General features: G+C 43.7%; 1 protein-coding gene across 3 annotated transcripts in view; it reads right to left on the bottom strand.

Moving 5' to 3' along the window:
* Window positions 1–16,650, bottom strand: part of RXYLT1 (ribitol xylosyltransferase 1) — a 32,410-nt gene extending 15,760 nt beyond the window's left edge. The window contains exons 1-4 of one of the 3 annotated variants that reach the window (XM_070052568.1): window positions 16,345–16,640; window positions 15,692–15,850; window positions 10,368–10,470; window positions 4,996–5,074 (exon numbers count right to left, since the gene is read on the bottom strand). In XM_070052568.1, the coding sequence (XP_069908669.1) occupies window positions 4,996–5,000 (5 nt within the window). In that variant the 5' untranslated portion in view covers window positions 5,001–5,074; window positions 10,368–10,470; window positions 15,692–15,850; window positions 16,345–16,640. Of the gene's footprint in view, window positions 1–4,995; window positions 5,075–10,367; window positions 10,471–15,691; window positions 15,851–16,344 lie in introns of all 3 variants that reach the window. The other 2 variants (XM_002711238.5, XM_008256732.4) reach the window with 2 other exon arrangements.
* Window positions 16,651–21,295: the final 4,645 nt, after the last annotated feature.

The following is a 21,295-nucleotide window of genomic DNA, read 5'->3' as shown; positions in this document are numbered from 1 at the left end:
TCTTTCTGATATGCTGTTGGATCAATTAGCTAGTAGTTTCTTGAGGATTTTTGCATTTATGTTCATCAGGAATACTGGTCTATAGTTCTCTGCTACATGTTTTTCAGTTTTAGATATTAATGTGATGCAGGCTTCATAAGAAGAGTTTGGGAGGATTCCTTCCCTTTCAATTGTTTTGAATAGCTTGAGAAAAATTGGAATTAAGTTATTCAAGTGTCTGGTAGAATTCAGTAGTGAAGTCATTCAGTCCTGCAATTTTCTTTGTTGCAAGGGTCTTTATTACTGATTCAATTTCCATCTTGGTTATTCATCTGTTTAGGTTTTCTATATCCTCCTGACGCAATTTTTGCAGATTGCATATTTCAAGGAATCTATCCATTTCTTCTAGGTTTCCAAATTTGTTGGCACATGGCTCTTTGTAGTAATTTCTGATGATTCATTTCTGTGGTGTCTGTTGTTACATTTCCTTTTTCATCTCTGATTTTATTGATTTGGGTTTTCTACCTCTTTTTTTTGTTGTTGTTGTTAATTGGGCCAATGGTGCATCCATTTATTTTTTTCAAAAAAAATCAGCTCTTCATTTGCTGCTCTTTTGTATTTCTTTTAGTTTTTTTTTATTTCTTCTTTAATATTAATTCTTTCCTCCTGTTATTTTTGGGTTTTGTTTGCTGCTGTTTTTCTGGGTCCTTGAGATGCACTGATAGCTCATTCATTTGGTACCTTTCCAATTTCCTCATGTAGGCACTGATTGCTATAAACTTTCCTCTTAACACTGCTTTTGCTGTATCCTGTAAATTTTGATATGTATTGTTGTCTTCATTTGTTTCCAGAAATTTTTTTATTTCTCTTTTGACTTCTTCTATGACCTAGTGTTTACTTAGGAGCATGTTGTTGACTCCATGTGCTTGCACATGATCTAGAGGTTCTTGAGTTATTGATTTCCAGCTTTATTCTGTTGTGGTCAGAGAAGATGCATGGTATGATTTCTATTTTTTTTTTTTAATTTGCTGATACTTGCTTTATGGCCTAGCATATGGTCTATCCTAGAGAAAGTTCCATGCACTAATGAGAAGAATGTGTACTTTGTCATTGTTTTGTAGATATGTGTTAAGTTCATTTGGTCTATAAAGTCAATTAACTCTATTGTTTCCCTGCTAATTTTCCTGTCTGATTGATCTGTCCATTACTGAAAGCAGAGTACTGAAGTTCTCCATTACTATTGTATTGGATTTATGTCTTCCTTTAGGTCCATTAACATTTCTTGTAAATAGCCAGGCACCCTGTAATTGGGTGTGTATACATTATAGTCTTCCTGTTGAATTGACCCCTTAAACATTACATAGTGTCCTTCTTTGTCTCTTTTTTTATATTAAAGTCTACTTTGTCTCATTACACCAGCTGTTTTTTGGTTTCTGTTAGCATGAAATCTCTTTTTCCATGCTTTCACTTTCAGTCTGCATGTATCTTTGGTGGTGAGCTATGTTTCTTGCAGGCAGCAAATAGATAGGTCTTGTTATTTAATCCCTTCAGCCAGTCTGTATCGTTTAACTGACTTGGCCCTGCCATTTTCCCAAAAATATTCCTATTGTTTACTACTGATTTCTTTCGTACTTCTAATGGGGGATTTTCAGCATTCTCATTCTTTCATAATAATGGCTGTCTTTCTGTGTGTAAGCACATCCTTAACCAAATTTTGTTATGCTAGATGAGTGGCGATAAATTCTTTCAATTTTTTATTTGCTATGGAAGATCTTTATTTCACCTTTATTCATAAATGAGAGCTTTTCAGGTTATATATTCCGGGTTGGCAGTTTTTTTCTTTTAAGACTTGGACTACATCTCGCCATTCCCTTCTAGCCTGTAGGGTTTCTGCTGAGAAGTCAACTGTGAGTCTAATTAGAGATCCTTTCAAAGTAATCTGGTGTTTCTCTTGTGCACATTTTAGAAACTTCTCTTTATGTTTTATTGTGGTGAGTTTGATCACAATGTGTTGTGGTGAAGGTCTTTTCTGCTTTCTTACTCCAAAGTAGGGGAGTTTTCTGTAATTATTTCACTAAATAGGCTTTCTAGACCATTCTCTTTTCACACCTTCAGAACTCCTACAACCTATGTTGGGTCATTTGACAGTATCCCACAGATCTCTAGATCTCTAACACTGCTTTTAAGTTTTCTTCTTGCCCTTTTTTTTTTTTTTTTTGGTCTGACTGTAAGATTTCCAAAGATTTGTCTTCTAGTTCAGATATTCTTTCTTCTGTCTTGCCCAGTCTGCTATTGTGGCTTTCCTCTGCATTTTTTTTTAATCTACTGAATTTTTCATTTTTAATATTTCACTTTGATTTTTCTTTAAAATATCAAGTTCATTGGAAAAATTTTCATTCATATCATGTATAGTTTAGTTTGTGGATTTGCTTCTGATTGCTTTTGAATAATTCTAGGATTAATTTTTTGAACTCCATTTCCGGCATTTCCTCAATCTCTTCATCTTTGCATTCTAATACTGAAATGTTTATGTGTTCCTTTGGGGGGTGGGTCATGGTGTCTTCCTTATTCTTGTTTCTTGAATTTCTGCATTTGTTTTTAGGCATTTGTAGAGTTGATTTTTTTTTTCTTCTGATGGTTTTTATCTTTGAGCTATCCTTTGTGGCTTAGTGGAAGGAATGTCTGCACTTTCGGTGAATACTAAGAGATGTGTGGTGGGTGTGGCCAGGGAGCTCTGGTCAATGCTCAAGGGTGAGGTGAATTTCCAGTGTAACACACAGTTTGGGCATGAAAGATCTTAATACCCAGCTACACCCTGCACTTTCTCATGTAACCAATGAGTCCACAGTTTCAGCACGCAAGGCTACCACAGTCGCTGAGTCCAGCCTGTCCAGTCAACAGAGAGGCAGATATTTCCAGAGATAGTTCCACCTCGGTGTCTTGACCATGGGAGGCTTTGGGCGCTCCACTGTCCCATGTGGCTGCCTAGTCATCAGTCCAGGCTCAAAGTCAGTGGAGACGGCAGACCACTCCCTCCACTAGAATCTCTGGATCACATGTGCACACAAAAGCCACTGGCTGAACACTGCTGCCTGCTTGCCACTGCCGCCAGCACTGCCAATTAGGAGCTTGCAAAAAAGCTTCCATAGCTGCCACCCTAACCCAAAATGGTGGCCGCCCTCTCTCAAATGGGCAGCAGGTATTGTTTTGGGAAGTTGTGGGAAAACAAACATCCCTCTCCACTTCTACTGGGTCCACAGGTAACCACGAGCAACCACCAGTCCGGACCTAGGCCATGTTCTCCCTCCAGCTTTATCACCATAGGTTGCTGCAGTCTGGTCTCATCTGTGTCTCTAAACTGCTGCCTGCTCTGGCTCTTGGCAGCTGTAGCTGCATTTGTGCTGTACGTCCACACCCTCCACACAGGTGCACGCTATTTCACCTCTTCCCATAGTACTTCTAGTGCAGTTGTCTCTCCAACTCTCCCCTGGGAGTGCACTTCCTACACTTTTCTCTTCATGCTGCAAACATATCGCTCCCTAATCTACCATCTTGAAATCCTCTATTTGGTTCTTTTTCAGTATCTCTTATCTGCTGAATTTCTCATTCATACAATGCAATGTCTTCCTAATTTCTTCTTATTTTTTTTTAAAGATTTTATTTGAGAGGTAGAGTTACAGACAGAGAGAAAGACACAAAGATCTTCTACCCACTAGTTCACTTGCCAAATGTCCACAACGGCTAGAGCTGGGGCAATTTGAAGCCAGGAGCTTCTTCTAGGTCTCCCATTGGGTGCAAGGGCCCAAGGATTTGGGCCATCTTCCACTGCTTTCCCAGGCCATAGCCGAGAGCTGGATCAGAAGAGCAGCTGGGAATTGAACTGGCACCCATAATGGGCTACCGGTGACATAGACGGAGACTTAAGTCTACTATGCCACAGTGCCGGCCAGTATATCAATAAGCTTCTTTCTAATCATTCATTTGAATTGTTTTTAAAGATTTTATTTATTGATTTGAGAAGTAGAGTTACAGACAGTGAGAGGGAGAGACAGAGATAAAGGTCTTCCATCCACTGGTTCACTCCCCAAACAGCTGCAATGGCTGGAGCTGAGCCGATCCAAAGCAAGGAGCTAGGAGCTTCTTCCAGGTCTCCCACATGGGTGCAAAGCCCAGAGATTTGGGCCATCTTCCACTGATTTCCCAGGCTATAGCAGAGAGCTGTATCGGAAATGGAACAGCCGGGACTAGAAATGACACCCATATGCGATGCCGGTGCTGCAGATGGAGGATTAACCTACTGTGCCACAGTGCGGGCCCCCTCCTTTGAATTCTTCATCAGGGATTTCATCAGTCTCCTCTTCCTTGAGTTCTGTTGCTAAAGAATTATTCCATTCCTTTAAACACAGGATGTTGCCCTGTTTTATACTTGTGTCCCTACACTGAAATTTGTGTATGGGGTTGGTTATCTATGACTTTTATGACGTTTCTTTCATAGTAAATAATTATGGAGCCTAGTGGATTTTCCTCAGCAGTGGTGGCAGTAAGGGATGTGATACATGTGTGCTCAGATGAAGTATGGGCTATCAGTGATTCTGGCAAGGGTGGCAAGGGAGTCAGTGGAGCATGGAACAAATGCCTTCATTCAAGTGCAGTGAAGGGTTTTATATAGTGTGGAATTCATGTACTCAGATCCAGCCATGGTACACAGTCAGAGGCAGACTAGCAATGGATTCTCCCCCATTATGTTGTCACACTGTAGCAGCATGAGCTCTGAGAGTTGAGAGAAGACAATGCATGTTCCTTCTCTGAAGCAAAGCTATAGGGTAGATTTCTGGTACCTTCCCTAACTGAGCACCAAGCTCATGACATCTTTGGATCTCTCCTGTTGTTAGGGTTACTAAAAAAACAAAACATCTCCTAGTCAAGTCTGTCTCTCTTACTCCAGTGCCACCTCTGGCTTGCAGAGCTCCAGAGGAAGGAGAAGGGGGCACAGTTAAGGAGGTCTCTATGACATACCTCATACAAAGCAGGCTGTCTGCAAATCCACTGGTGGAAAGCTTCAGGAAGCAACTGGAAATGCTGGCAAAAGTGTCTCCTGTACCAGAGAGGTGAAGACACCTCATCATTATAGGCCTAGTCCTGTAGCACTTCACGAAATTAATCAGACAATATCAGAATTCCACTGAATTTCTGACTGGCAAACTCACCTTCCAGTGTCTGGTGTGAGAAACTGCTCATGATTTCAAAACAGATCTGTACTTCCAGAGTGCAGCTACTGATGCTTTATAGGAGGCAACTGAGGCTTAGCTGGCCCTCTAGAAGACACCAACCTGTGTGCTATCCATGCCAAACATGCACTAGTTATGCCAAAAGAAATCTAGCTAGCAGGCCACATATCCATGGAATGTGCTTAAGAATCCACAAAGATGAAACTCAGGTGGCCAACAGACACATGAAAAAATGCTCAGGATCACTAGCTATCAGGGAAATGCAAACCAAAACCACTATGATCTGGCCAGCGCCGCGGCTCACTAGGCTAATCCTCTGGCTGCGGTGCCGGCACCCTGGGTTCTAGTCCCAGTTGGGGTGCCGGATTCTGTCCCGGTTGCTCCTCTTCCAGTCCAGCTCTCTGCTGTGGCCCAGGAGTGCAGTGGAGGATAGCCCAGGCCCTTGGGCCCTACACCCGCATGGGAGACCAAGAGAAGCACCTGGCTCCTGGCTTCAGATCGGCGCAGTGCGCCGGCTGTAACACGCCAGCCGTAGCAACCGCTTGGGGGGTGAACCAATGGAAAAAGGAAGACCTTTCTCTCTGTCTCTCTCTCTCTCTCTCACTGTCTAACTCTGCCTGTCAAGAAAAACAAAAAACAAAAAGCAACCACTATGATCCCAGTTAGACAGACATCAAAAACATCAAAAAACAATAAATACTGGTGAGGTTTGGGGAAAAAGGTACCCTAATCCACTGTTGGTGGGAATAACTAGTATAGTCAAAGTGGAAGACAGTATGGAACTACCTCAGAAATCTGAAAACTGATCTACCCTATGACCCCTATGTCTATTGCAGCTCAATTCACAACAGCTAAGATATGGAATAAACCCAGATATCCATCAACCAATGACTGGGTAAAGAAAATGTGGATATATACACTATGGAATACTACTTAGCCATAAAAAAAATGAAATCCTGTTTTTTTGCAACAAAATAAATGCAACTGGAAACCATTATGCATAGTGAAATATGCCAGTCCCCAAGAGACAAATACCGTATGTGTATGTATAGCTTTTGTCTCTACTGTTGAGGAGCAGTGTTTTTCTTCCATTTGTTGAATTTTTTACTTAATGGAGGGTTACACTTATGATTATAAAATAAACCGAAAGTACATCACTATAAAAATTGAAAGGATTAAGAAAGAAAGGAGGGAGGGTGCGAGTGTGCATGGGAAGTATCATTATGCTCCTAAATATGTATATATTAAATATATGAAGTTTGTTCACCTTATATAAATGAAAAATTTATATAAAAATCCACTATGAGGGGAAACATTTCATTCTCAAAAAAAGAAATTTTTTTTTCTCTTCTTCCTGTTATTGATAGTTACGAATGTCTTTATATCTTTTCCATGGGTCAAAAGGTACCTAAGTATATGACTGCGAGTTTTCTTTTGTTTTGTTTTTTAGACAGAAATCAGTATGGGCAATTTTTCTATTTTCACTTGTGTGTGGATTTTTAATATAAATGTGGGGATGTAAAACATTAATGCAAATCAAAATGTTTCAGTGAACAAGTTTTATCAGTTCAGTTTAGCTGTAGTTGTAAGCAAGTGCATTAACCTTTCCTGGACAACACCAGCATTTACATTTTTTTAAACAAGTAAATTTCTTATTGATGGCAACTAACTGGTTTTTGCACCACTGTTTCCATATGGTAGATTCCATCCACTCATTATACATTTCTGAACTGTCCTATATCTAAGTACCTGTTTTTAATGTTATCTGTCTTCTGTGCTGTTTCTGCAAGTTTGCTACTAAATTATGTGAAACTATAAAAAACAAAATCTCCAATGATGAAAGGGCCAGGCCAGATGGCTTCACTGCTGAATTCTGTCAAACCTTTACAGAAGAACTAACACCAATCCTTCTGAAACTATTCAAAAAAAGGAAAAGGGAAGAGACTCTTTCAAACTCATTATAGGAGGCCAGTATTATTCTGATACCAAAATGAGGCAAGAACACACAAAAGAAGATTAGAGTCAATATTCCTGATGAATATGGATGCAAAAATCCCCAGAAGAATATTAACAAATCAAATCCAACAATACCTCAAAAAGGTCATTCACTACAATCAAGTGAGACTTATCCCAGGGATGCAGAGATGTTTCCACATATGCAAATAAGCAAATGTTAATACAACACATCAACAGAATGAAGTATAAAAATCATATAATCATTTCAATAGTTGCAGAGAAAGCATCTGATATAATTCAACAACCTCTCATGATAGAAACCCTAAGCAAAACACATATGGAAGAATTACAATCTCATTACAATAAAGGTTACCTAGGACAGACTCACAGCCAACATCATACTGAATGGGGAAAAGCTGCAATCATTTCCTTCAAAATTGGGAACAAAAAAAGGATGCCCACTCTCACTGCTTTTACTTACCTATAGTCATTAGCCCAGAAAAAGAAATATAAGACATTAAACAGGTAGGGAGAAGTAAAATGGTGTCCTGGTTTGTAGATAGTATGATTCTATACATAGAAAAGCCTAAAAGACTATTTAAGCCTAAAAGACTATAGTCTACTAAAAGACAATTAGAATTGATAAAAACAAATCAGTAAAGTTGCAGGATACAGAATCAACAAACAAAATCAGTAGGATTTTTATATACTAATAATGAACTTCTTAGGAATCTTTTAAAGCCATGTCATTTACTAGACATTGAAAAAAAAATCTAGGAATAATTTTAACTAAGAAAGTGAAAGACCTAAATAATGAAAATTACTGAACACTAATGAAAGAAATCGAAGACAACACACACAAAAATGGAAAGACCTCCCATTTTCATGGATTAGATGAATTAACATTGCTAAAATGTACATACTAACCAAAATAATCTACAGAGTCAATGTGATCCTATAATAATATCAATGATATTCTTCACATAATTAGGAAAAACCACCTTAGAATTCATATGGAAACACAAAAGACTCCAAATAGTCAAAGTAATATTGAATAAAAATAACAAAGGTGGGCACACTGCAATACTTGGTTTCCAGACCTAGTGCAGAGATACAGTAAACAAAAGAGCATAGCATTAGCATAAAACCAGACACAGACCAATGGAACAGGACAGAGATCCCCGAAACAAACCCACACATCTACAGCCCAATGATTTTTCATAAAGTACTAAACTGATACACTTGGTGTTTCAGTGTCTTCAATAAATGGTGTTGGGAAAACTAGATATTCATGTAAGAAAGGCTGAAGTTTGATGACTGTATCTCTCATCCTATGCAACAGTCAATTAAAAATGGACCAAGGAACTGTAAAACCAGAAAGTATGAAACCACTGGAAGAACACATGGGGTAAATACTTCAAACCATCAATACAGAAGTATGTACTGTGGCACTGCTTGTTAAACTACCTCTTGTGATGCTCACTTCCTATACTGGAGTGCCAGTCTGAGTCCTGGCTGCACTGTCTCTGATCAAACTTTCTGCTAATACATCCTGGGAAGTAGTGGATAATAGCTAAAATGTTTACATCTCTGCCACCCATTTGGGAGGCCTGGATGGAGTTCCAGGCTTCCGGCTTCCGCATGGCTTTTGAAGGAATTCGGAGAGTGAAGGATGGAAGATTTCTGCTATTTTCCCTTTCAAGTACATGAAAATAAACATTTTTTAAAAAAGTTTACTTATTTATTTGAAAGGTGAAATTACGGAGAGGTAGAGGCAGAGGCAGAGGCAGAGGCAGAGAGAGAAGTCTTCCATCCACTGGTTCACTCTCCAAATGGCTGTAATGCCCAGGGGTGAGCCAGTCTGAAGCAAGGACCCAGGAGCTTCTTCCAGGTCTCCCATGTGGGTGCAGGGCCCAAACACTTGGGCCATCTTCTACTGCTTTCCCAAGCCATTAGTAGGGAGCTGGATCAGAAGTGGAGTAGATGACTCGAAACAGCACCCACATGGGCCGCCAAGGTTGCAGGCAGTGGCTCTATCTGCTATGCAACAATGCCAGCCTCAAAACAAACAATTTTTAAAAAATCAGTATAGAGAAAGATTTTTGGGATAAGACCCCAAAAGCATGGGCAACAAAAGCAAAAATAGACAAATGGGATCAAACTATGAAGCTTTTGCATAACAAATGACAACCTGCAGAATGGGATAAAATATTCACAAACTATTAATCTGACAGAAGATTTATATTCAGAATTTAAGAAACTTGAAAAATAATCCAATTTAACTACATGTAAGTGATCTGAATAGATATTTATCAGAAGGAAAAACACAAAAGGCCACCAAGTATATGAGAAAATGCTCCATTAGCCATCAGGAAAATATAAATGAAAACCACAATGAAATATCACCTCATTCCAGTTACAATGGCTATTATCAAAAAACAAATGCTAACAAGGATGTGGAGAAAAGGAAACTTAAAACAATGTTGGTGGAAATGTATACTAGTACTATTGTGAGGAAGAATATGGAAACTCCTTAAAAACTAAAAATTGATCTACCATATTATCCAGATATCCCACTTATGGGTATAAACGCAAAAGAAATAAAATTAGCATATCAAAGAGATACTTTTACTTCCATGTTTATTGAGGCAGTATTCACAACAGCCAAGATATGAAATCAACTCAAGGGGCAGGAAAAGAGGAGTTAAAAACTCCAAACATAAAGAAATGGTAAGGAGATAAAAACATTATACACATTATACACATGTATTAAAATATCACACTGTATCCCATAAATATGCACAATTATTAAATATTAAAAAGAAAAAGTAAATATGACTAATATAGGAAAGAGAAAAATCAAAATGCTTTTAGGCTTCCATATTATTTCTCCAAAATACGGGATGTTAAAATTCTTCTCACCAAATGTTAAAATACATAGAACATAACTTTTCCATATAATCAGATAAAAATGAAAGACACATGATTCAAAAATGGAGTATTTTTGCAGCATTCAATTTCATAAGAAAATATTCAAATAAGCTTTAACTGTAAACATATACTCATGAGAGTTAAGTCTCATGAAATATTTCTCATGAAATATATAAAATGGAAATATTTAATATATTTTCTAACTCTTGTTGTAGTACCTACATAAAATATTGCATAGCAACACATCAAAGATTAACTTTACACAATTAATACCTGAAATGTGTTCTTCCAAAACTCAACTTTCCTTCTCTCCACTGAGAGGTCACTTCAGTGGGTTGAAGAAAGCCTTCAAAAATATGTTCCCAGAGATAGAAACCTGGTAATTAAAAAAACAAAAGCATAAAACATTTACTGTCTCACTTACTTTGGTGAGGTAAGTTTTTATGTTCTGTTCCTAAACATCACTTGATTATGAAACCAGAAATTTTCCCTCTTTGGTCTGTTAGTTGGCAGTGGTACCAAACAAATGATCAAAATCATCATGAAGGCAGTTCATGTATGAGAGACAGAGCTCAGAGGTTGTCAGGGTAAAACATGAGTTACGTTAAGGACTCTAATCTCCCTTACTCTAGATTTGAGAAAGCTGTAAGTATCACTGGACATTTAAGACACATCTTATTCTGAAATGAAATGTATTACATCACAAAGTAAACTTCATATGATTAGAATTGCTTTTATGGGGTTGGTGCCATGGCTCACTTGGTTAATCCTCCGCCTGCGGCGCCGGCATCCCATATGGGCACCAGGTTCTAGTCCCGGTTGCCCCTCTTCCAGTCCAGCTCTCTGCTGTGGCCCGGGAGGGCAGTGGAGGATGGCCCAGGTGCTTGGACCCCTGTACCCACATGGGAGACCAGGAGAAGCACCTGGCTCCTGGCTTCGGATCGGCGTAGCTCCAGCCGTAGCAGCCATTTGGGGAGTGAACCAACAGAAGGAAGACCTTTCTCTCTATCTCTCTCTCACTAACTCTGTCAAAAAACAAAACAAAACAAAACAAAACAAAACAAAACAAAAAAAAAACAAACTGGTTTTATAACAGAATATGAGATTCATCACTTTGTTTCAGATAGAATCTGAGAAACTCATGTACACACACATCCCTTCAATACATCCATATATATGACCTTCTCCTCACTTCAAACACACACCCCTGCCTGTATGACACTCTTCATAGATAAATGCCCACCCTTACACCTTACATCTTTTCTTCTTCAAGAAGCCCCTCATGTTTTATCATTTCACTTGAAGGAAACTTTTAGGGTACAGGGCTGACGGTGTCACACAATGGGAAAATATTCAGACCTTTGTAATACCTCTGGGAACTTTGTTACAGCATTGAAAAATGTGTTTTACCCCATTCTCACTGCTCCCTGGACACCAAACCAACCAACTTGGCCAATCAGATAATGCTTTCTGTGGGGAGCAATCCGGACTGGACTAAGCTACTGGAATTAAGACTTATTCTATGCATCTGCTCTCCCACAATATGGCGCTGGGAGAGAAGAAAACAGTTTCTACACAGCTGCCTCCAGTTCAGCTAATAAACTGTAGGACTTGCTCCTGATTGGAGAGCAGCGTACTCGGCGTGTGGGCAGCCGAGTTAGGATTGGCGGAGGAGGACTATAAAGGAGGAGAGAGACGGTATGCACCAGGAACATCTAAGAGGAACATCTAAGGGGAACACCTGTGCAGCCCCCGAGAGAGCCGGCCGGCGGTGTGCCGCTCCCCCGCGGAAGTGGGGAATGTGGCCAGGGGGAACTGCCCTTCCACGGAGGTGGAAGGGACAGTAGCCAACCCGGGAAGAACCAGCAGCAAACCCGGGGAGGGCCGAGCAGACAAAAGAACAGCAGGGTCCTGTGTCGTTCCTCCACGAAGAGGGGGAGCGACATAATGGTGCCGTGACTCGGATATGAAGCCTAGGCAGGGTTTAGTGTCGTTCCTCCACGAAGAGGGGGAGCGACATAATGGTGCCGTGACTCGGATATGAGGCCTAGGCAGGGTTTAGTGTCGTTCCTCCACGAAGAGGGGGAGCGACATAATGGTGCCGTGACTCGGATATGAAGCCTAGGCAGGGTTTAGTGTCGTTCCTCCACGAAGAGGGGGAGCGACATAATGGTGCCGTGACTCGGATATGAGGCCTAGGCAGGGTTTAGTGTCGTTCCTCCACGAAGAGGGGGAGCGACACTTTCAAACACACTGGGCTGAGTAATGCCTTCGCCGCAAAAATGCCCATGTTCTATTCTCTAGAACTCATGAATGTATCACCGGATGTGGCATTAGAGACTTTCTAACGTGACTGCATCTTGGATCACCTGGGTGGGCCCTGGATGATCACAGGAGCCGCACAGAGGCAAGTGCCTGGAAGGTCTGAGTGAGGGGAAGGACATGCGAGGGTGGAGGCAGAGGGTCAGTGTGATGTGGGGCTATAAATCAGAAATGAGGGTGGCCTCTAGAAACCGCAAGAGACAAGGAAACAGAATCTAGAGGCTCACAGACACTATGTTAGACTTCTGCTTTCAGAAATGTCAGATGATAAATTTGTGTTTACTCTGATTCACTAAATGTGTGGTAATTTGTTAGAGCAGGTAGAGGAAACTATGGATAATGTAAATAGATACTGGTACTAGAAAAAGGGGTGACTGTGGTACAGGCCTCCCCAAGGTCAGAAAGAAAAAAAGAAACTTACCCTGGAAATGGAATGTGGTCATTATCTGCTTCCCTATGAAGGCTTCTACTCTAGTTATTATCTGCTTAGATGTAACCATTTCAGCTTCTGCTTGCTAATCAGAGCAATGGTGTCAACCCTTGCCAGACACCATATAGCTCAGTATGTGTGAAAGAAACATCATCAGTAACTATGTATGCACGCAGTATTTTATCAATGCATACAGAGGACATGCAACATTAGCATATTCAATTAAATGTATGCAAGTAACCATATAAAGTAGACAAAGAAGCTAAAACCATACATAAGGAAATACCCGTTTGTTCAGGTCTCCGGCTTTTGGATAAAAACCCAACTGGGCCTTATGCTGTCTCCAGTGACGGCGGCGGCAGGCCCCCCCCGCCCCCCCCCCCCCCCCTCCCGCTGCTTCCTGGCCATGGTGTCTTGTCTCTGTTTACAACTCTCATTACATAACGAGTACTTGCAGCTTTGGAATTGCGTAAGGCGGAGAGGCTTGAGGAATTCTGAAGACAATTTATTCACACAGAGGGCTCCTTCAAGGGATTATACTAGTGACTTATGCATCTCAGCAGAAGCCAGAACCAGAGACCGAATTATTCAGGAAAGTGTGTGGAGGAGCTTCTGGTTTAATGGAATGAATCCCTGCGACATACACCAAAAACTCAAAGGTTCTGAAGAATGCTATACCAGCAGAAACACTGTCACCTGGGACTAAAAAGTAACAAACAGAAGTCAAAATGAATGAAGGCTGTTGAGTTCCTAAAATCCTACCTGCAGCAAACAGCCTGATGAAACCACTAGGCTGTGAACACACACTATCCTCTATGAAAACAGGGAGGATGACATTAAGCCACGGATTATTCCCAGTCCTTAAAACCTAACGGAGCTGGCTTGGTTGCATGTCCAAATTGCTTGGACCATTAACTTCTTTTTCCTTCCACTTTTTCCCTGGGTTATCAAGGGGTATCTTCTGCCTGTGTCTGGGAAACAGGTTGAAAGAAGTACTGTTTGATAAAATCCACCTGGCCACCTATTGGACTGAAAAGAGAAAAGTCTAGAAACAAGAAAACATGTTTAAGATGTAAAGTTAATTAAAAACAAGAAGGGGAAGTGGAGATTTATAGGAAGAAATCAATTTTGGAGTTGCTATTTAAAACTACTGCTATAACCTCACGGCCGGGGGTCTGGGTCTGAGGACTTGAAATTTAGAGGTGGAGCATAATCTCCAAGAATGTACAATTTACATGCAATCATGAATGAACTCATAAAACACTACCAGGTAGATACTATGCTATGTTTCCTTTTCTCTCCTTCCACTTTCCTTTTTTTAAAGCAAAATTAAAAAAAAAAAAACTTATTTATTTGAAAGCACAGTTACAGGTTGAGAGTGAGTGAGAGAGAGAGAATAGAGAGAACAAATGCTTCCACCCGCTGGTTCACTCCCCAAATAGCTGCAATGGCTGCGGCTGGGCCAAACTGGAGCCAGGAGCTTCTTCTGGGTCTCCTAGTTGGATACAAGGGCCCAAGCACTTGGGCCATCCTCTACTGCTTTCCCAGGTGCATCAGCAGGGAGCTGGATCAGAAGTGAAGCAACCGGGACTGGAACCAGCACTGCAGGTGGTGGCTTAACCTGCTACACCACAATGCCGGCTCCTCCTCTGGTACTTTCTACCCATATTCACTACCGAACATAGATCCAAAGCATGTCCAAAGGGCCAATAAAGCCCTTTCTTTTAATTCACTAAATTCTAAGACTTCCATCTCTGAGTGTCCCATTCTCTAGTTCGTCATAATACGTATCCTGGAAAATTAAACACTCATGATACTCAAGAGTAAAAATGTTCTGTGGGCAATTAAGTTTAATCAGCAACATACTACATCCCCTTCTTGGACACGCGTGATGAACACTGGCATATTAAAGGCTCTGAGAAAGGTCTGCAAAAACACAACTTGTTGGACTTTGTTCTGTTCAGTGTTTCTCAAATTTATCTGGCCATCAAGGGCAGGGGCCACATCTTATTCCTGTATAGCAACTGTCCACTAAACACACAGATTCATGAAAATTCAGTTGACATAAGCATTTTAATATAAACTGCCATACAATCTACTTGTTGCACCGACAAAGCTGTGAGATACTGAACAGCAAAAATGGAATGTGGGTATTGGCCCTGAGACTGTCTAATGGAAAGTGAAAAAACGGAGGCTACCTTAATTAACAAATCATGGCAAACTACATTAAGAGGCCCACATTGTGGTGCAGTTGGTAAAGCTTCCTCCGGTGATGGGGGCATCTCACATAGGCTCCAGGTGTGTGGATTCCCAACTTTCCACTTCCAATCCAGTTCCCTGCTAATGGCTTGGGAAAGCTGTGGAAGATGACTCAAGTGCTTGGGCCCCTGCCACCCATGTGGGAGACCCAGATGAAATTCCTGGCTTTTCAGGCCCGGCACCGTGGCTTGCTTGATTAATCCTCCGCCTGCGGCGCCGGCATCCCATATGGGCGCAGGGTTCCAGTCCTGGTTGCTTCTCTTCCAGTCCAGCTCTCTGCTGTGGCCCAAGTGCTTGGGCCCTGCACCCGCATGGGAGACCAGGAGGAAGCACCTGGCTATAGTGGCCATTTGGGGGGTGAACCAACGGAAGGAAGACCTTTCTCTCTCTCTCTCAGTCTAACTCTGTCAAATAAAAAAAAAGAAATTCCTGGCCTCTGCCTGGTTGAGTGCTGCTGCTGCGGCCAGCTGCGGAGTGAACCAGCAGATGGAAGACCTCTCTGACTCTCCATCTCTATCAAGTACATAAAAAAATCTTAAGATGAATTTAGTATCAATAAAGTGCCCTTTGTGAACTATTAACTTACCAATGGCGGCTTTCCCCCAGATTTGTATATGGAGGTCCGGTTTTGTCCTCGTGGATTTATTTAGTATTTGGAGTCTAGCTTTAACTCTGAGTCGCTGCTCATTCCTTTCATCTATTTCCCAAGGATTCCATTCTTCACTTCCCAAGGTAGACTGTCCTGCTTTAAAAAAAGGTTAACAGTGTTTACCATATGGAGTAACTGCGGTTGTAGAAAGATTCAAGCTATGTAAATTAGCCTAATTTCATCACTTCAATTATTCAGAAAGATAAACCAACAGAATTTGAACGGGCTAAACGAACACAATTCAGAAAAAAGCGACTCAATTTCTACAGAACCCTTGCTCTGAGAAACGACGAGGGGTTATTCCCCTGGGTCTTAAACCCAGGACTGACAGTGCAGGCTTCCCGCAACTCTCTGGCCTTTGGGAAAACGTGCAGGAAACGGAATCCGTGCTTGGAAAGCGTGCGCGCCTGTCAGCAAGCGAGATTCGGGCCGCGAGTAAGGGACGCCCTTCAGTGCCCACCCCAGGCCGCCTGCGGGGGCTGGAGCAGGCCAGGCCGCGGGCTCCGCGAGCCCTGGGGCTGGGCCCCGCCGCGCGGCTCGGCTTCACCAGGCCCCGCCGCCCCGCGTCCAGGCCGTCCCCTCGGCCCTACCTCGGCCGCGCCTCTCCGGCGCCAGGGCCGCCCCTTTCCGGAGCCCTCGCGAGGCGGCGGCTGGCGGCCGGCTGCGGCTCCCGAAGAAGACTTGGTAGGCGGCGTAGAAGGAGAAGAGGCAGTAGAGGGCGATCAGAAACGCGCAGAGGCGCTTCCGCGTCAGCCGCATCCCAGGCCGGTGGGGCGCCAGGCCGCCGCCGCCGCCGCCGCCGCCCCCACGGAGGGGCGCGGGAGGAGCCGCAGCGCTGTGCGGCGGCGTCCAGTACAGGTCCACGCCGAGCGGAGGGAGCGCCGGGACCGGCCCCGCCCCGCCCAGGCAGGCCCCGCCCCCGGAGCGCGCAGGCCCCGCCCCCGGAGCGCGCAGGCCCCGCCCCCGGAGCACACAGGTCTCACCGTGCAGCGGCGTCCAGTACAGGTCCACGCCGGGCGGAGGGAGCGCCGGGACCGGCCCCGCCCCGCCCACGCAGCCCCGCCCCCGGAACTCGCAGGTCTCAGTGCGGCGGCGTCCAGTACAGGTCCACGCCGAGCGGAGGGAGGCGCCGGAACCGGCCCCGCCCCGCCCACGCAGCCCCGCCCCCGGAGCGCGCAGGCCCCGCCCCCGGAGCACGCAGGTCTCACCGTGCAGCGGCGTCCAGTACAGGTCCACGCCGGGCGGAGGGAGGCGCCGGAACCGGCCCCGCCCGTGGCTCCTCCGCCCCGCCCTGCTCACGAGGGCCCCGCCCCGCCCAGGCAGGCCCCGCCCCCGAAGCGCACAGGTCTCTCTGGCTTGGATTAAGGGCGTCTCTTCTTAGCAGCTTTCAGAAGTGGGAAAGAGTGGGTGTACCTGTGACCCCTATGCCGTCCCCCCGGTTGCATCCTTCCACCTTCTTGGTCAGGTTACCTTTGTGAAATATGAAAACCAGCACCCGAATACTGGTGTGTGATGGTGCCAGGAAGGCATGAACCGTGTCATTGCTTTGTTCAATGTGGAATCCCCAGTGCCTAGGATAGGGTCATTGGTGGGTGAGTGAACAAAAATGGCGGTGGTCGCACAGCATCGTGACTGTGATTAAAGCGGCTGAATTGTTTGTGTAGAAATGGGGAAAATGGGGCCGGCGCAGTGGCTCACTAGGCTAATCCTCCGCCTTGCGGTGCCGGCACACCGGGTTCTAGTCCTAGTCGGGGCTCCAGATTCTGTCCCGGTTGCCCCTCTTCCAGGCCAGCTCTCTGCTGTGGCCAGGGAGTGCAGTGGAGAATGGCCCAAGTGCTTGGGCCCTGCACCCCATGGGAGACCAGGATAAGTACCTGGCTCCTGCCATCGGATCAGTGCGGTGCGCCAGCCGCAGCGGCCATTGGAGGGTGAAGCAACGGCAAAGGAAGACCTTTCTCTCTCTTGCTGTCCACTCTGCCTGTCAAAAAAAAAGAAAAAAAATGGTGAAAATGGCAAACTTCAGGTTATATATGCCTGATTGCAATAAAAATACGAAACACTTTTAAAGGTGTTTTATTTATTATTGGTACCTTTTCATCTTTTTGTTACTCTTATTTTTATTTATTGGAAAGCTGGGTCAAGGGAGAGCGATCTTCCATCCACTGGTTCACTTCTCAAATGCCAGGAGCCAGGATAGCAGGGACCTAAATATTTGAGTCATCACCTGCTGTCTCCCATGGTGCTCGTTAGCAGGAAGCTGGAATTGCAAGCAGAGTTGGGACTGGAACCCAGGCACTCTGATATGGGTTGGCAGTGTTACAGTGGCATCTTAACCGCTGTGCCAAATATGTGCTCCTAAACATGTTTTTAAAGTTAAGTTTTATTGCTATGCTGTAAGTTGATTGCACTTAAGTGTGCAGCTGTTTGTCAAATAGAGTCAATGAAATGGAATGTCATCAGGCCGGCGCCACGGCTTACTAGGCTAATCCTCCGCCTAGCGGTGCCGGCACACCGGGTTCTAGTCCCAGTCGGGGCGCCGGATTCTGTCCTGGTTGCCCCTCTTCCAGGCCAGCTCTCTGCTGTGGCCAGGGAGTGCAGTGGAGGATGGCCCAAGTACTTGTGCCCTGCACCCCATGGGAGACCAGGATAAGTACCTGGCTCCTGCCATCAGATCAGCGCGGTGTGCCGGCTGCAGTGTGCCGGCCGTGGCAGCCATTGAAGGGTGAACCAACGGCAAGGGAAGACCTTTCTCTCTGTCTCTCTCACTGTCCACTCTGCCTGTCAAAAAAAAAGAAAAAAAAAAAGAAATGGAATGTCATCAAACTTTCTGCGTGAAGTCTGGTGAGGCTGTGCTACAATTTCTGCTCAGTTGCAGCTGGTATTGCTGTCCAAATTGTCTCCCAGGCGGAGAGCTTGCAGGACACAGCTGTGGATTTACTCACTGGATCAGCTTTATGCCAAGGCAGGCCCTCTTAACCTTTCTGGATAAACTTTCCATCTGTTATTACCACTCACTCACGTTACCCAAATCCTGGGCCAGCTTCTCTCACTTCCAAATGACTTCTAGATAATTGATAATGAGAATTCTATGACTGAAAGGGGATTTGGGTCTGGAAAGATTAGATGACTGAACCATATTCATCTACTTAATAGTGGCTGACCTGTGGTTAGAACACTGGATCTGTTCTCAGCTCCATGTCATTGCCGTTACAGTAATTATGTCCTAACTTCATCTTTTGCTTAATACTATCAGATCATAACAACAACTGGCTTTATTGCGTTTTTTTTTTTTAATTAAGATTTACTTATTTACTTGAAAGGCAGAGTTAGAGAGAGGGAGAGAAATCTTCCATCTGCTGGTTCACTCCCCAAATAGCTGCAATGACTGGAGTTGTGCCAATCTGAAGTTAGGAGCCAGACGCTTCATCTGAGTTGCCCATGCAGATGGCGCAGGGGCTCAAACATTGGGCCATCCTCTGCTACTTTCCCAGGCTCATTAGCAGGGAGCTGGAGAGAAAGTAGAGGGGCCAGGACTTGAACCAGTGCCCATTTGGGCTGCTGGCACCACAGGTGGTGGCTTTACCTGCTGCGGCACAGAGCAGGCCATAGCTTTACTGAATAATCACACATCTTAATGATCTGATTTGAAATGTTTGGTTGTTAATTAAATCCACTGTCAAACAATAAATCTGTGGCACCGTTGAGGATATTAAAACAATGCATTGGCTGGTGCCGTGGCTCACTAGGCTAATCCTCTGCCTGCAACACCGGCACCCCGGGTTCTAGTCCTGGTCTGGGCGCCGGATTCTGTCCCGGTTGCTCCTCTTCCAGTCCAGCTGTCTGCTGTGGCCTGGGAGTGCAGTGGAGAATGGCCCAAGTGCTTGGGCCCTGCACCCACATGGGAGACCAGGAGAAGCACCTGGCTCCTGGCTTCGGATGGGCACAGTGTGCCGGCCGCAACACGCCAGTCATAGTGGCCACTGGGTGTGGGGGGGGGTGTGAACCAATGGAAAAAGGAAGACCTTTCTCTCTGTCTCTTTCTCACTAACTCTGCCTGTCAAAAAACAAAACAAAAACAATGCATGGGGCGTTTGGTTCAGTGGGTTACACCACTGCTTGGGTTGCTGGCATTCTATATGGGAACACTAGTATGAGTTTTGCCTCCTCTGCTTCTGATCCAGCTCCTTGCTAATGTACCTGAGAAGGCATTTAGGGGAGTGAACCAGCACAGTAGATATCTCTCTTTTTCTGGCTCTCAAATAAAAAATTTAAAAAAATATATAATTTCAACCATATTTGTATGATAGTGCTTCAAATCTGTGAAATTTCCTATCCACAAATTCAACCAATTAAGGACTGAAAATATTTTTTAAAAATGCATCTCTACTGAGCTTGTACAGAATTTTTTCTTGTTATTATTCCCTAATCAATACAGTATAACAACTGTTTAATAGCATTGACATTGTATTGGGTCTTATAAGTAATCTAGGGGCCTTTACTGTGGCATAGCAGGTAAAGCTGCTGCTGCAGTGCCAGCATCCTATATGGGTGCCGGTTCGAGTCCCAGCTGCTCCACTTCCAATCGAGCTCTCTGCTATGGCCTGAGAAAGCAGTGGAAAATGGCCCAACTCCTTGGGCTCCTACACCCGCATGGGAGACCCAGAAGAAGCTCCTGGCTCCTGGCTTTGGATCGGCTCAGCTCCAGTCCTTGAGGCTATCTGGGGAGTGAACCAGCAGGAAGACCTCTCTTTCTTTCTCTCTCTGTCTCTGCTTCTTTGTAACACTGCTTTTCAAATATGTAAATAATTTTTTTTTTAAAAAAGTAATCTGGAGAGGTTTTAATGCATACAGTAGGAAGCATGCAGGTTATATGCAAACACTACACCTTTTTTCATAAGGAACTAGAGCATCCACAGATTTTGGTGTCCACATTGGATCCTGGAACTGTGGTCCATCATATACTGAGGGATGCCCCTACTGTAAATGTATCCTAATAGCTACTGTGCCATGGGTACTTAGTACTCATTTGCACCAGGTATATCATAGGTGTTCACTAATTGTTGAATAAAAGTAGAAAACATTGATTTGCTTTCACAAGTATTTATTAAATATTTCCTTTAGAGTCTTACCTGATTTTTTTGGTAAAATTCACCTGAAAGATTTTTTTTAACTTTTATTTAATAAATTTCAAAAGTACAGCTTTTGGATTATAGTGTTTTTTCCCCCCATAACCACCCTCCCACCTGCAAACCATCCCATCTCCTACTCCCTCTCTCCTCCTATTCTCCATTAAGATTCATTTTTAATTATCTTTATATACAGAAGATCAACTTAGTATATACTAAGTAAAAATTTCAACAGTTTGCACCCACACAGACACACAAAGTATAAAATACTGTTTGAGTACTAGTTATATTGTTAATTCACATAGTACAACACACTTAGGACAGAGATCCTACACGGGGAGAAGGTGCACAGTGACTCCCATTGTTGATTTAACAATTGACACTCTTTTTATGATGTCAGAAATCATCCGAGGCT

This window comes from Oryctolagus cuniculus, chromosome 11 (assembly GCF_964237555.1).
Source record: "Oryctolagus cuniculus chromosome 11, mOryCun1.1, whole genome shotgun sequence".
In the NCBI taxonomy this organism is placed as follows: Eukaryota; Metazoa; Chordata; class Mammalia; order Lagomorpha; family Leporidae; genus Oryctolagus; species Oryctolagus cuniculus.
Note: the sequence above shows the minus strand (reverse complement) of the source record. Positions and strands in the feature narration are given on the sequence as shown.